This window comes from Sinohyriopsis cumingii, chromosome 12 (genome assembly GCF_028554795.1).
Source record: "Sinohyriopsis cumingii isolate HCF-2022 chromosome 12, ASM2855479v2, whole genome shotgun sequence".
NCBI lineage: Eukaryota > Metazoa > Mollusca > Bivalvia > Unionida > Unionidae > Sinohyriopsis > Sinohyriopsis cumingii.
The window spans coordinates 11,390,027-11,405,948 of NC_142972.1; the positions used below are offsets into that span (position 1 = coordinate 11,390,027).

At 37.1% G+C, this 15,922-nt stretch overlaps 1 protein-coding gene across 4 annotated transcripts in view; it reads right to left on the reverse strand.

Moving 5' to 3' along the window:
• The window catches only part of LOC149786006 (protein DOP1A-like), a 153,045-nt gene that overhangs the window by 92,068 nt on the left and 45,055 nt on the right, over window positions 1–15,922 (reverse strand). For all 4 annotated transcript variants that reach the window (XR_016424855.1, XM_089976295.1, XM_089976294.1 and 1 more), the window contains exons 12-15: window positions 10,162–11,976; window positions 7,057–7,270; window positions 4,146–4,316; window positions 115–243 (exon numbers count right to left, since the gene is read on the reverse strand). Coding sequence is in view for 3 of the 4 variants with exons in the window: in XM_089976295.1 (XP_089832421.1) it covers window positions 115–243; window positions 4,146–4,316; window positions 7,057–7,270; window positions 10,162–11,976 (2,329 nt within the window). In the remaining variant the exon portion in view is untranslated. The remainder of the gene's footprint in view (window positions 1–114; window positions 244–4,145; window positions 4,317–7,056; window positions 7,271–10,161; window positions 11,977–15,922) is intronic.

A 15,922-nucleotide genomic window follows, 5' to 3' on the forward strand; every position in this document is an offset into this window, starting at 1 on the left:
ATATAGAAAGAAAATAAAAGATTCATTTAAGCAAGAAACAACATGGAAGAAAAACTCAAAAGGCAAAAAAAAACAAACGGCTATAAATGTAATTATTTCAGTCATTTATAATACCTTTTTCCCATTTTTACTGGTGACATTTGGCCGTCTGTCATTCCAAGCTACGGCAATAGCCCCTAGAAGATGTAACCCATGTGGCCTAGATAGTGGGCTGATGAATTCCAGAATGCACTGACGCACAACCTATGTAGAAAAAAATTAAAAAATAGGTATAATAACGCATGATTCATTATTTGCAAGAATTTGCCTTAGCATGAGAAAGTGTTTCAGCTTGAGTGTTTAGTCTTTTCTGGCAAATCATATAATTACCAAATTGTGTATTGCTATTTTTGGGGGGCTGACTACTATATACATGAATAATATTGTAAATACTTACAAAAAGCAAATGTTTAAGTAAATTATGTTTCTCTGTTAAATCTTCTCCAATCACATTATGTTTCTCTGTTAAATCTTCCCCAATCAATTCTTATGTTTCTCTGTTAAATCTTCCCCAATCACATTTTATGTTTCTCTGTTAAACCTTCCCCAATCACATTTTATGTTTCTCTGGTAAATCTTCCCCAATCACATTTTATGTTTCTCTGTTAAATCTTCCCCAATCACATTATGTTAGGAACATTAGCCTTCTACTTCATGGATACAGCCCTCCTAAAAGATGAAAATCATGAAAGAGTGTTTGTGATTTGGATTTTTAATGTAGCTCTAAATAATTTTCAGTCGTATTGCAATGTGGCAGCTTATAATGATGTCTAACACTGGGGCATCAGGTCACAGACATGCAGCATCATGTCCCACCCAATCACATTATCATGACACCAGGCTGACCAGTCCTAATACTAACCTTTTAATGCAGAGTGCATAGCGAGGCAGCAGTTAGTACCATTTTTGTAAGTCTTTGGTATGACTTGGCTGGGGTTCAAACCCATGACCTCCTGTATCCGAAGCAGATGTCCTGACCACTAGGCCACCAGAGTGGTCTCGAAAATCAGCTTTTCTTGTCTCATGTAGGCAAAGGACAATAATTCTTACCCATTACTAAACCCTTGCCACCACCATGTGTTGGTAGTTTTTAAATGACTGACATACTAATGAGGATGTTTGTATGGTGGGGTGGATGAGAAGGTTTTTAAGTAATGTGATTGGGTAAGTATTCTTTGAGAAACATAATTTACTTAAAAATGTGCTTTCTTCTTTAAATACATTACCCAATCACATCACATTAGGAGAAAAGGTAATAGGAGGAGGGGATGCTTAGCATCCAACCTCTGCCTCAGGTGTCATTCTAGGGCATGATGTGGTTGGCCCCCCTTGTGAACGATAAGCCATTCTCCTAACTACATAAGCAATACAGCCTGGGGTCACTTAACCTGTGACCCTTATATATGGTTAAGAAGGTAAATACTGCAACCTTCTTACCTATAAAATTTCACTGGTGAATCCAGCAAAGCTAACAGGCTGTGTTCATTGATCTAGTTAGGTCTGGTGGCCATCTGTGCAGCCACTATCAGACCAACTAAAATGTAAGATTTTCCTCTGACACTAAAACTTGCAGATAACAAACTCAGGAAGGTTGACTCTGCATACCACCCAACAGCTTCTGTCTTGCATCAAAACGTTACATTCAAATGCGAGGTTCACAGAGATGGCTTAAAGATTCTCAGCTGTAGCCCTTGTGAGGCAACTCTGATCTAGTGAGATGTCAAAGTACACAGCATACAACCCACTTCAGCCATAAAGCAAGGGCCTGAATAGTGATATCCTGCGTCCTGACTCTCACTGGAAGGAAGCGGTATTTGCACATGCAATTTACTTGATAGTGATTGGCTGATGCAACTCAAGTCGATGATGGGTCTCAACATGCTGTTTGCTTTCTGAATATGAAACAGGCTTGAATAAAACCCTGGGGATTGTGGTCTTTGTACAAGTGCCACCATCCCTTTTTGTTTTCTTTTTTTGATGAGCAGCCATATCTCTTGTTGTATAAAAGCCAGCTTCTTGATGGTGCATCCATGAAGAGGGGAGGGGAAAGTAAGGGGAGGGGATTGTTGATGAATGTAACCCAAAGCCCTTTCAAAATGATCTGGATTACTCCCTTCACCCCAGTTCAGAGGGAATAGGGAGATTCATTTAACTAAAAATTTGGTTTCTTCCTGGGGATCGATATTGGTGCACATGAGACTGAGAAGATCCCCTATCCCAAGGCTGCTTAATATACCTTCACAATGTTGGAGGCTGTGGTTCCAAACACTTATAAGGGTTGGGCAGCGAGGTGGAGAGGCAGATCCTGAGCTGTCTGTCTCTAAACTTCCTCTATTCTTTCTCCACTGACAATGGTGACCCAGACAGGGTTGTCCTAAAAGGAAGGGTATGATGAGGTTTGAGTGACATGGATTGCAGACATGTGACACTTCATTTCAGGTGTAAACTGGCTGAAGCTGTCAAAGTATTACTCATGGTAGGGCTCTGGTCAATGACCCTAGCAATCTCGGCCACTGCTTCTCAAGTGTGGCTATTGCTGAGTGTCTCCTTTGAGTCTGAAAAGTGAAAACGGGCCCAAATCCAATACTGAAGAAGGAGCAATGACATCCCACACCAGCTCTGACATGGCATGAAGTACATTTTGTCTGCCTTATAAAACAGGCAAGTGGATATATGAACAGCTGCTATATTCTTGTCAAGACCTGAGAGATCAGTACGGAAAGCATCTGTTGCCTTCTGTCACCTTAAGTCAAGCCAGCTGGGGAAGGAACCAGAAGGACAGTGGCTCTTCCTCATTGTCAACATGTATCAATCCTTTAGCATTATTTCTTAGCTGTGATAGAGGGTGGACAGCACTCTGAAGTAGCCAACACCCTAAAAATGTCCTCAACATTGGCTTGAGAGCTAAACTTCAGTCTATTCCAAGGTCAGATCTGAGCATGACGTGAAGAATGTTGATTTAAAGGAGTTTCATCACACTCACTATGCGTCATGACCTAATCTGGGTATAAGTGAAGCTCTGGAGAAGACATACCATGTGGCATGAAGACTTGATTCCATTCCTATGAAAACATTAGCTCTCCCTTATGGAAAAGCAGTGAACATACAAAAGAGAATGTGCATTTCATGCACTTTGTAGACATTTCTCCTGAAATGAAACAAGAGAAAACAAAGAATAGAATAGTAAATCAGTATGTGACTAACTAGCTAATACCATAACCATGACTTTCTCTGACCATGAATTACACATGCTGCATGTTATACATGATGTACACAAAGCAAGAGTCATAGCAGACTTCCATGCTTTGAATTGCATTAAAGCATTCAGATGATATTCTGCTGAAAGACACAAGAAGAGAAAGCAAAGCAAAGAATAAATCAGTAATTCATCATTTTATTAATTCACTAACACACACACACACACACACACATGCAGCATGTAAATAACTCACTAGAACCATCTCCATTACAATGAAGCAAAAATGTCAGTCATGCTAACCTGCAATGACTTTGCAGAGATCAAAGACAGCATGGGTAATGTGGTTTTAAAAGTCCCTAAAAGTGGTTTTGGTGACAAAATCACTTGGATTGGCAGAAACTGTACAACAATGTATACAGCCTGCAGCAGAATGATTAACCGCCAAAATAAATCCGAATGGAATGTTGGAACACAAAAATGGCTTTAATTGTTGGAGGATAAATGTATGATGTTACCAGTACAGCAACAAAGCTAAAACCTAGTGAAACCTGGTGGTGGCAAGGGGTACTAATGGGCAAGAGTTATTGCCTTTTGCCTATATGAGATAGACAAGAAAAGATGATTTTTGTCTTTTAGTAGGGCTTGATTTGCAAGGTAATGTGATTGGGGAATATATTCAAAGGTGAAAGGAGATTTATATAATGAAAAAGAATATAATGAAAAAGAACTGTACTTAATTGACCTAAATAAAGACAGTAAGTCAAGCCATTTAATTTCTCCAGTATTGTTAAATAGGTCTGACCTGACCATAAATGACCTTAAATGCATTGTTAACATTCAATCTATCACCGAGCTCAATGGTCTTCAAAAAAAAACAAGATTAAGCCAACTTGACTCTGAGTAGAACCTTAGGTGTTCCCATGGTGAAGGCTGGGTTGTAATCATTCATGTCAGTATTTTTCATTGCCTTCCACAGAGATGTCATACAGGCCATGATTCGTGGCAAGATGCTCAACAGGCCCCCTCGTGCCTCCAGGACAGGAGATGAACTGCTTAATTCTCGCTGAGGACTTGTCTCCTAGAAGTATGCACAAAAAAAGTGATGATACAAATCCCATTTAAAGCATATCTAATTACTTTAGACTTATTGTGGCAATATTCTATTGTAAGTTTTTCACAGGTTATATTTTTGTTATTTTTGTCTCTATCCTTAATTGGAACTGTTTCACTAATCCTAAGTATGCATGATGACCACCGATGTAAACCATCAGACAGACTTTATATCATGCTGATTTTACCTATTTTACTATCGTCTGATGAAAAAAAAATCCCAAGAAAAAGGCATGATTAATATGCATAGTCTCTTGCCCAAAACTGAAGTCATCCAAGAGATTTATATTCAAAAACCAAGCTTTAACTTGTAGTCTACAGAGTCATATGCCTTTCCCATTAATCAAAATTATAATTCACAGGTGTTGCTTCTTTCTTTTTGAAGTCCTTGAGTTTCTTTACTCTTAGTAATTAAATCTGGAAAAGCATATTACAATATTTTTGTATTAAAATTAAAAATAATATATATAAATAATTGGTGAGCAAAGGAACTGATTACATAACATGCCATGAGCAATGTTAAAATGGCATTGATTACATAACATGCCATGAGCAATGTTACAATGGCATTGATTACATAACATGCCATGAGCAATGTTACAATGGCATTGATTACATAACATGCCATGAGCAATGTTACAATGGCATTGATTACATAACATGTCATGAGCAATGTTACATAGCATTGATTACATAACATGCCATGAGCAATGTTACAATGGCATTGATTACATAACATGCCATGAGCAATGTTACAATGGCATTGATTACATAACATGCCATGAGCAATGTTACAATGGCATTGATTACATAACATGCCATGAGCAATGTTACAATGGCATTGATTACATAACATGCCATGAGCAATGTTACAATGGCATTGATTACATAACATGCCATGAGCAATGTTACAATGGCATTGATTACATAACATGCCATGAGCAATGTTACAATGGCATTAATTACATAACATGCCATGAGCAATGTTACAATGGCATTGATTACATAACATGCCATGAACAATGTTACAATGGCATTGATTACATAACATGCCATGAGCAATGTTACAATGGCATTAATTACATAACATGCCATGAGCAATGTTACAATGGCATTGATTACATAACATGCCATGAACAATGTTACAATGGCATTGATTACATAACATGCCATGAGCAATGTTACAATGGCATTGATTACATAACATGCCATGAGCAATGTTACAATGGCATTGATTACATAACATGCCATGTGCAATGCTACAATGGCAATACTAGCAAGTGTCAAACATATCAAGCTTGTTTTCAACTAATGAAAACTATTAAGAAATAATTCCCTTTACAAATTTTAGAACAGGGACATGGCTTCTGTATGAAAAATGCTCTTACTGAAGCAAAATCAATATCAGAACAAAAACAATTACTTGAAAACAATTATTTACAACTGTGTTAAAAGAAATTGTGATCCTAATTACAACTCAGCACACAGTTTATGCTACCGTACATTTTCTGAAATTATACTTCTTTTTTTATACTGTTATACTTTTTAAAATTTGATTTTATACATCTTTTTTAGTTACAAATTACAAATTATTCATTGTAAACCCTAATGTGTATTATTTTGTAAATTATTAAAGTGTACAACCAAAATTTATCCATCCTGTATTCTAACATTTATTTTTTTATCTGATATGACTGAAAAAGTGTTAAAGCTACATTAAAAATCCAAAATACATACATCTTTTATCTGGTTGCATAATTTTTTTTACAGGGGAAGAACCTGTGAATCTCAATATTCAATATACTGGTTTAGTTCCCTTTCCTTGAGAGAGTGTGTGTGTGTGATTTGGATTTTTAATGTAGCTTTAAAAATGTTTCAGTCATATTGCTATGATGTCTGCAGTGTGGCAGCTTATCATGATGTCTAGTACTGGGGCATCATGCCACAGACATGTAGCATCATGTCCTGCCCAGTCACATTATCCTGACACCAGGCCAACCAGTCCTAACATTGACCTCTTAATGCTGAGTGCCAAGTGAGGCAGCTGTTAGTACCATTTTTATAAGTCTTTGGTATGACTTGGCTGGGGTTCAAGACAGAAAATAGATAATTTAGTGGAAAACAAAATCTATTACTTTACTGCATTTAATCTGAGCTATTTCAAACAGGGCTAAATTTCATTAATATATCTGGCTAATAATAAAACTAACAGGACATATTTATGATTTACAAGCCAACTCAACATTGGATAAACAATCGTCTCCAACCAATTAGATGTAAGATTACCTCATTAATGTGTGTGAATCTATCTTATTATTGAGCCAATGTAAAATCTGTATCATATAAGGCAACATTCAAAGTTTGATCTAAATAATCTGATCAGGCTTCTAGACTAGTAGCAAGGTCAGCTATCAGTAATCAGCCTTATTAATAACTGGCACAAGCTCATTACTGAAATTGCCTGAGATATGGATCATATAAACACACATTCTAAGTTTAATCAAAATCTGATCAGAGAAATGGCCAAAACTGGATAAGGCTTCCTACTTAAAATGCAGGCCATTTTTATGGCTATCATGAACAAGAGAGAGAAGTGTATTATCAAATGGTACAAAAGCTTCCTACTTAACATGCAGGCCATTTTTATGGCTATTATGAACAAGAGAAAGAAGTGTATTTGTACAAAAAGATGTCTCCCATGAACCTACCCTTGCACCTCCAACTGGATTGAAGACATGTAACAAATTGGCCAAGATGTTTCCAGAAGCCACTGTTTCCATGGTGATACTGGTGCTTGTGGGAGCTGGTTGGTTAATGGACACTGGAGAGACATTGTCAAGGAGGCAGTAATGGCATATTGTCATCAATCCGTTCAACATAGTCACTGCATAGTCTGGGGGAATTTTATTCAAACTGACAGCACTGGGCAAGAAAAAAACAGATGATAATACTGCGTCAGGCAGTGGAGAATTTGCTGTCAAAATGTGTATTAATCCAAGCAAAAAGTTCATCCCATTCCTTCCTGATACATAAATAAGAAGTAAATGATATCTTTGTGTTTCAAAGTCATGATAATTCTACTGGATGAAATGAAGTTCCAGGGATTCAAGATAAAGTCTGATTTTTCATTTTAACTGCAGGGTAATTAAACCATAATATATTCCTGAGAAATTCCAACTTACCAACTTTGTCAACAACAACTATCTTATTTTTGAAAGTTCACATGTTTGTAAGATATCTGTAAGTGTAGTACAAAATTTCCTGCCATGACCATTGAGCCTGAAACTTGTATTATGGACCACTGCACTTTTTTCAGTCAATATCAAGTTATAATCACGCACAATATTTTTTCAATCCATAAGTAATATTTTAGTGAAAACTCCATGATGATATGATCATTCAATCAGAAGCAGCAACTAGGCCCTGGGATGAATGTGCAAATTTTGCTTCCAATAGTTTTAGAAGAGTAAGATTAATAAACTTGTGCTAATGGACTCATAACATAAAACCACATTTATGCTAGATGAAGGCAGTAGTGTTAAAAATAAGAAATTTAAAGAAGGCTGTATCTTGCCTGTTCTACTCTGGCATAATACACATGCACTGTAGTCAATGCAATAAGAAATGCATGTCCTTCTGACCACAAAAGTAGGTTATTGTGGTAACTGATGTCCCCAATATAAATATATATATATATATATATATATATATATATATATATATATATATATGAAATGTCATGACTATACACACAACAGTCTGTAAGGAATGGAGATAAATGAATAAACTTATCATAATCACTAGAGCATGAAAAGATGCCGCTGTGACCTACTTTTGCCCTTGTTAGCAATACCCACCAAGTTTCATGACTGAACATACAACCATGTCAAAAAAACAGAGCTAAATGCAAAAACTGAATGTAACTGGTGGAGCTTGAAAAGTATGTCAAGGAGACCTACTGTTGCTTGTGGTGAGTAGTACCCACCTGGATAAATACACACATTAAAAGTTTCATAACTGTGCATACAACAACATCAGGGAAACTGAGCTAGATACAAGAGAGAACATGCTGGAGCATAAAAAGTACATCCTCATGGCGATACTTTTGCTGGCAGTGAGTACTACCCTGTGAGAATGAACTCATGAAGTTTCATGACTGTTAACACAATATTTTCAGAGAAATTAAACTAAATGGAATAAACTTTAGTTCACAGAACCTGAAATTTTGGCCATAGTGATATAACCATGGTGTCAAGTACCCTCCAAAATAAAAACACATCTAATTCCATTACTCTACACTCAACGAAGGGCATCGAATGGTTATGTTATTGAAGGTACTGGTGTTCACAGATCAATGCCATCTCATCTCCGTCCATGTGGATTTGAGTCTCAAGCTACCCCCCAGCATGGTATGAGAAAAAGCCTGTCAGTAGCTTCTCAGTGGTTGGTGGTTCTTCCGGGGGGGGGCGGGGTTTCAAAGGCTCTTCCTCCAACATATATACTGGCCACCATGTATAAGTGTTTCCTTTTATGCACATTTGTGCATCAGAAATGCATGTCCAAAATCTGACACTTTTTGCTGCTTTATTTTTGACACAAAGGATTCACACACTGCAATCAGAATTTGTTAATGTTTGATTGTGAAGACTGAAAAAGTGAATGATCCTTTCATGACAGGGCCTAAGAATTATTCAAAAGGTGGTATCTATTGGTAACAATGACCTAGGTGCCTTCGATTGGTAACAGTGACCTAGGTGCCTTCTATTGGTAACAGTGACTTAGGTGCCTTTGTTGGTAACATTGGTCAATGAGCCATTCCACCTAGCCCTCATATGGTGGAGATCTTACAAAATCACTTGAGAGAAAGAAACTAACAGATCAGAATCTAACTTGTTCATTCTTCTAATGATCTGGAATGAGTGTGTGTGTGTGCGTGTGTGTGTCATTTGGATTTTTAACGTAGGTTTAATAATTTTTCAGTTATATCATTATGATGTCTGCAGTATGGCAGTTTATAGTTATGTCTAGCATTGGGGCATCATGTTGCAGACATGTAGCATTATGTCCCACCCAGTCACATTATCCTGACACCAGGCAAACCAGTCCTAACACTTACATGGGTTGGACTTGTCAGGCAGTGGATATATTCTAATGTGTTATGATTGGTAATATAGTTAAAGAAGAAAACTGAGATCCATTAGGAATCTACTAACCCTGCATACTGGCCCTGCACAAAATTAAACCAAGAACAAAAGTACTGAAAAGTAACCCTATTATCATTGTGCTATTCAAGCATCCATTAAGAATCTACAAATCCTGGACACTGGCCCTGCATGAAATTAAACCAAGAACAGAAGTACTGAAATTAAGCCTATTACCATTGTGCTATTCAAGCATCCATTAAGAATCTACAAATCCTGGACACTGGCCCTGCATGAAATTAAACCAAGAACAGAAGTACTGAAATTAAGCCTATTACCATTGTGCTATTCAAGCCTTCAAGCCTATTACCATTGTGCTATTCAAGCCTATTACAATTGTGCTATTCAAGCCTATTACCATTGTGCTATTCAAGCCTTCAAGCCTATTACCATTGTGCTATTCAAGCCTATTACCATTGTGCTATTCAAGCCTATTACCATTGTGCTATTCAAGCCTTCAAGCCTATTACCATTGTGCTATTCAAACCTATTACCATTGTGCTATTCAAGCCTATTACCATTGTGCTATTCAAGCCATCACATCATACCACATGAATATAATTTACTTATCATTGCAGTTACAAACTCAGTAAAACATTTGCAAGCTTTTACCTTTCTTTTCCACTGGCCTCGTATTCAATGGCAACAGCTTCCAGATTACGGCACAGTTGCCACACAACACTGAGAACAATGCTTGGCAGGTGTTTGCCCATATATAGTAATCCACTGGTGACTAGTGCCACCCAATGGCGGTGCATGTGGCACATGTGCAGCTGCTTGAGGGCACTGATGACACTGGAGATAAACATGATTTGCTGAACAATCGGCTGTCCTGGAGCATATTTTAGGTTGAGCAGCGAGACATGACTGTTGATGCGTAATTGATTCAAATCTATCTGTGCAGTACTATCAACAGACTCACCCTCAAATTTCTGAATCTGCTTCTCTAGAATCATCATCACCAAGAGAAAGTTTAATAGTTTTATTTGAAAAGTTTCATTTAAAGACGAATCTAAATTTTCCTCATTGAATGCAATAATCGCTTCTGTTATGTGGTGAGTCATGTGTTCATCAGATTTCCTTTTCCTGCAATTGTGGATGGATGCAAGAATACAATGGAATAAAGCTTTCTGAACCTTGCATCTCTGTAACAGATCGCTTATGTAGGACACAAAATTCTTTCCACTGTCTCTCATAATACTGATGACCTCTGTGATTATCAAGGTCAAGGTCTCTGCTGCTAGGATATGAACTTCTTTATTCCCTAATAACTCATCATGTGACAATTTACTCATCAAATTTGGATAATATCCTCTAATGAAGTACAAGCAAACAGAAATAAGAATTTCAATAAACATGCTGCTGCGATATGCAGACATAACATCTGCTGGAATTTCCCCAAAGAAATTTTTACCAAAAACTGATTTCCTGTGTCTGGCTAAAAGTAGCTGCAACTTGACTAGTTGTGATGGTCTTACTGCACTGATACTAGTCGTGACTAAAGCTGTGACTAATAGCCTTGGGCAGGTGACTAGCATTGACTTGAGGGCAGAGAGTGCATACAGAGTCCTCTGGTAGTCATACTTCTGTGTATAAAGCAGAACATGCATATGAAGGGGGTGAAGTTCTGTAGATTTATCTGTCTGGTCCTCCTCCTGAGCATCAGTCTCACTACTTGTGTGAGACTCTGTATGTACACCATGCCTGTTGACAGAGTTTGAAATATCCAAATTACTGCTTGTTATGCTCTCTGACCTAAGCAAGACATGATCTCTGTTTGATTTTGTGCTATTGTTCCCATCAACAGGTGTTTCACATTCTCTAAAAGCTTCTGTGAGAATGTCACTGATAATATCTTGCACAATTTCCTCTGCACTCATTTCAGTAGCACTTTTATTATCTCTAGAATCCCCTCTAACATCTTTAAGTAAAGATGATTCTTCTGTTACCAATGTCTTTTCACTCTGGTCATTTACGACATCTGTTTCAAAGGATATTCCCTCTTTTATACAAGTCTCTTTATCAAGTCTTTTGGCTTTGTTTAATTTTTGCTGCAAAGGTGTGGCAGGAAAGTCTGGTCCATCAAATATTAGTCTGTCTAAGGAGTTCTCAGAACCACCAAATGGATTGACTCTGAGGTTAAGATCATTTGGGTTGACCTTTTCAAAGTTCAGCTCCTGCAAGGATCTACTTTTGACTGGAGCAGTGGCTGCTGTTCCCTGCTCATTCAAAATTGTAAGTGCATATGATTTGAAATCTGCCAAGGAAGATTTGGCAAATTCTCTCCTTTTAGTACTGACATGGTAAATGACATTTCCACCTTCGCTGCTGATTGCATAGATTTTGGCTTCTTGTGAGGAATCATCTTCTGACTCTGAGAGTCTCACTTTCCTTGGCTGATGAATATTCACATGCTGGATAGAAACCCTGCAATTAAAAAAGTTTATAACATAAACAAAGTTTGTATGGAAAACTTTCTATGATTTCTGTATATGTGTGATAAAGTTGCTCATGGGAGAATGTCACAAGTGTACTCACTGGCACAGTAAATGACATTATTAGCTTTTGTAATTTTTGTGTGTGTGTGGCCGGGTTGTTATTGAAATAATATTTTCTGGTCAATAAACAATATTCCGTTTTTTCAACCAATTCTTTGACGCTTACAAAACTTTTTATATTATTTCTAATGATATCTGTAACACTTCATCTTTTTCCCACAAAACTATTTACTTTGACAAGAGATGCATTCATTTGGGAGATTCAACTTTTGGAATCCAAATCAGTGGACAAAAGCACAGAAAGGCTTCATTCCTGCCAGCAAATTCTGACACTCGGGTGGGATTTTCCTGTCCCATAATATCTAATCTGAAAACCATTCTGTAGTGTATCTTCTCTGTATGTTATTTTCCATCTTTATTCACAGAATTCTTCTACAAGACCAACTGATGACATGGCCATCATAGCTGGTGCCTAAGTCTTGCAAGAGAAAATAGTCATTTACAGTCCACTCTCTTATAATAAATACATTCCATCAACTGTAAACTACAGCCATCATTAAAAATGTACCTATCACACATTAACTTCACATGAATGACCAACAAATTGAAGACACATCCTTTTGAGCAATCCTGATTGTTCTATCTCTTGGCTGACCAGTGAAAAGAGGCTGCATTGTACTGCCTAAGGCTTTTTGGAATGTCTTTATGTTTCACCTGAACTTTTACCAATTTTCATACTGATTTTCAGGTGCAATGGAAGGATCCAGATGGTGCTGATAACAGGTATAAATGTTGAATGCTGATAATGGGTAAAGATGATGAATGCTGATAATGGGTATAGATGCTGAATGCTGATAATGGGTATAGATGATGAATGTTGATAATGGGTATAGATGCTGAATGCTGATAATGGGTATAGATGATGAATGTTGATAATGGACATAAATGATGAATGTTGATAATGGGTATAAATGTTGAATGCTGATATTGCGTATAGATGTTGAATGCTGATAATGGGTATAGATGTTGAACGCTGATAATGGGTATAAATGTTGAATGCTCATAATGGGTATAGATGTTGAATGCTGATAATGGGTATAGATGCTGAATGCTGATAATGGGTATATATGCTGAATGCTGATAATGGGTATAAATGTTGAATGCTGATAATGGGTATAGATGTTGAATGCTGATAATGGGTATAGATGCTGAATGCTGATAATGGGTATATATGCTGAATGCTGATAATGGGTATAGATGCTGAATGCTGATAATGGGTATAGATGATGAATGCTGATATTGGGTATAGATGCTGAATGCTGATAATGGGTATAGATGCTGAATGCTGATAATGGGTATATATGCTGAATGCTGATAATGGGTATAGATGTTGAATGCTGATAATGGGTATATATGCTGAATGCTGATAATGGGTATAAATGTTGAATGCTGATAATGGGTATAGATGTTGAATGCTGATAATGGGTATAGATGTTGAATGCTGATAATGGGTATAGATGTTGAATGCTGATAATGGGTATAGATGCTGAATGCTGATAATGGGTATAGATGATGAATGCTGATAATGGGTATAGATGATGAATGCTGATAATGGGTATAGATGATGAATGCTGATAATGGGTATAGATGATGAATGCTGATAATGGGTATAGATGTTGAATGCTGATAATGGGTATAGATGATGAATGCTGATAATGGGTATAGATGCTGAATGCTGATAATGGGTATAGATGCTGAATGCTGATAATGGGTATAGATGTTGAATGCTGATAATGGGTATAGATGCTGAATGCTGATAATGGGTATTGATGATGAATGCTGATAACGGGTATAGATGATGAATGCTGATAATGGGTATAGATGATGAATGCTGATAATGGGTATAGATGTTGAATGCTGATAATGGGTATAAATGTTGAATGCTGATAATGGGTATAGATGATGAATGCTGATAATGGGTATAGATGATGAATGCTGATAATGGGTATAGATGATGAATGCTGATAATGGGTATAGATGATGAATGCTGATAATGGGTATAGATGATGAATGCTGATAATGGGTATAGATGATGAATGCTGATAATGGGTATAGATGTTGAATGCTGATAATGGGTATAGATGCTGAATGCTGATAATGGGTATAGATGTTGAATGCTGATAATGGGTATAGATGATGAATGCTGATAATGGGTATAGATGCTGAATGCTGATAATGGGTATATATGCTGAATGTTGATAATGGGTATAGATGTTGAATGCTGATAATGGGTATAGATGATGAATGCTGATAATGGGTATAGATGTTGAATGCTGATAATGGGTATAAATGCTGAATGCTGATAATGGGTATAGATGCTGAATGCTGATAATGGGTATAGATGATGAATGTTGATAATGGGTATAGATGCTGAATGTTGATAATGGGTATAGACGTTGAATGCTCATAATGGGTATAAATGTTGAATGCTGATAATGGGTATAGATGTTGAATGCTGATAATGGGTATAGATGTTGAATGCCGATAATGGGTATAGATGATGAATGCTGATAATGGGTATAGATGTTGAATGCTGATAATGGGTATAGATGTTGAATGCTGAGAATGGGTATAGATGGCATAGTGTGTTGTGATGTGATGTGATTTGGATTTTTAACGTAGCTTTAACATTTCAGTCATATCGCTATGATGTCTGCAATGTGGCAGTTTATAGTGGTGTCTAGCACTGGGGCATCATGCCGCAGACATGTAGCATGATGTCCCACCCAGTCACATTATCCTGACACCGGGCCGACCAGTCCTAACACTAACCTCTTAATGCTGTGCGCCAAGTGAGGCAGCTGTTAGTACCAGTTTTGTAAGTCTTTGGTATGACTCAGCTGGGGTTCGAACCCATGACCTCCCGCATTCGAGGCAGATGCTCTAACCACTAGGCCACCGGAGCGGTCCATAGATGACATAGATAGAAAACTTTAATGCACGTACATTCAATACAGATAAAGCTGTAAAATATACCTTAAAGACAAGAGTCCCTTGAAAGGACTGACACTCTACTTGGCAAAAAGAATTTCCCAGAATTCAAGATAAGGCCATTCATTCCTTTTAACTGCTGAGTACTGAAACCATTTCTGATATTCAGTGATAACAAGATTCCAAACTTTTGCTGCTGTGGTGGTCATAGTGAATGTCAGCTTGGCACCATTTTCATTTTGGACATGTTTTCATTTAGGACAAAGTAGATATCATTTTAAAACTTATTATTATTAGACCTCATATCCAATCTATTTTCATTTTGGACCAAAAACTGGGCATCAAAAGAAGTCTTCTGGTAAAAACACCATGCTAACAGGACTCTCCATTTAGGAGAAATGGTGTTAACAAGATTTGCAAAATGCCTGCTGTAGCAGTCATACTAGACTTCACATTAGCACCATTTTCATTTAGGACCAGCTAGACATCATAAGAAGTCTTTCAGTAAAATACACATTTCAGTATGACCATTTATTTAGGAGGATTAGTGATAAAATGATTTACAAAGATGGCCATATTTAATGTCTGAACACCATTTTCATTTAGGACTAACTAGACCATAGGATGAATGTGTGTGTAAAGTTTCACATGACAATCCTTCCAGTAGTTTAAGAGGAGAGATAACTAACATGTGCTAATGGACAGATGGATGGCAGATGATGGACAAAAGGTCAGTTTAAAAGCTCTTCTGGTGTGTGACCAGTAGAGCTAACAAACAAACATTTCATCAATCAAGTTTATTTGAAATAAAATAAACCATCACAGTAACAGATATGAACTCAGATTTTGTGTTTTCATTTTTTAAATTCTGGAATTGATTTTAA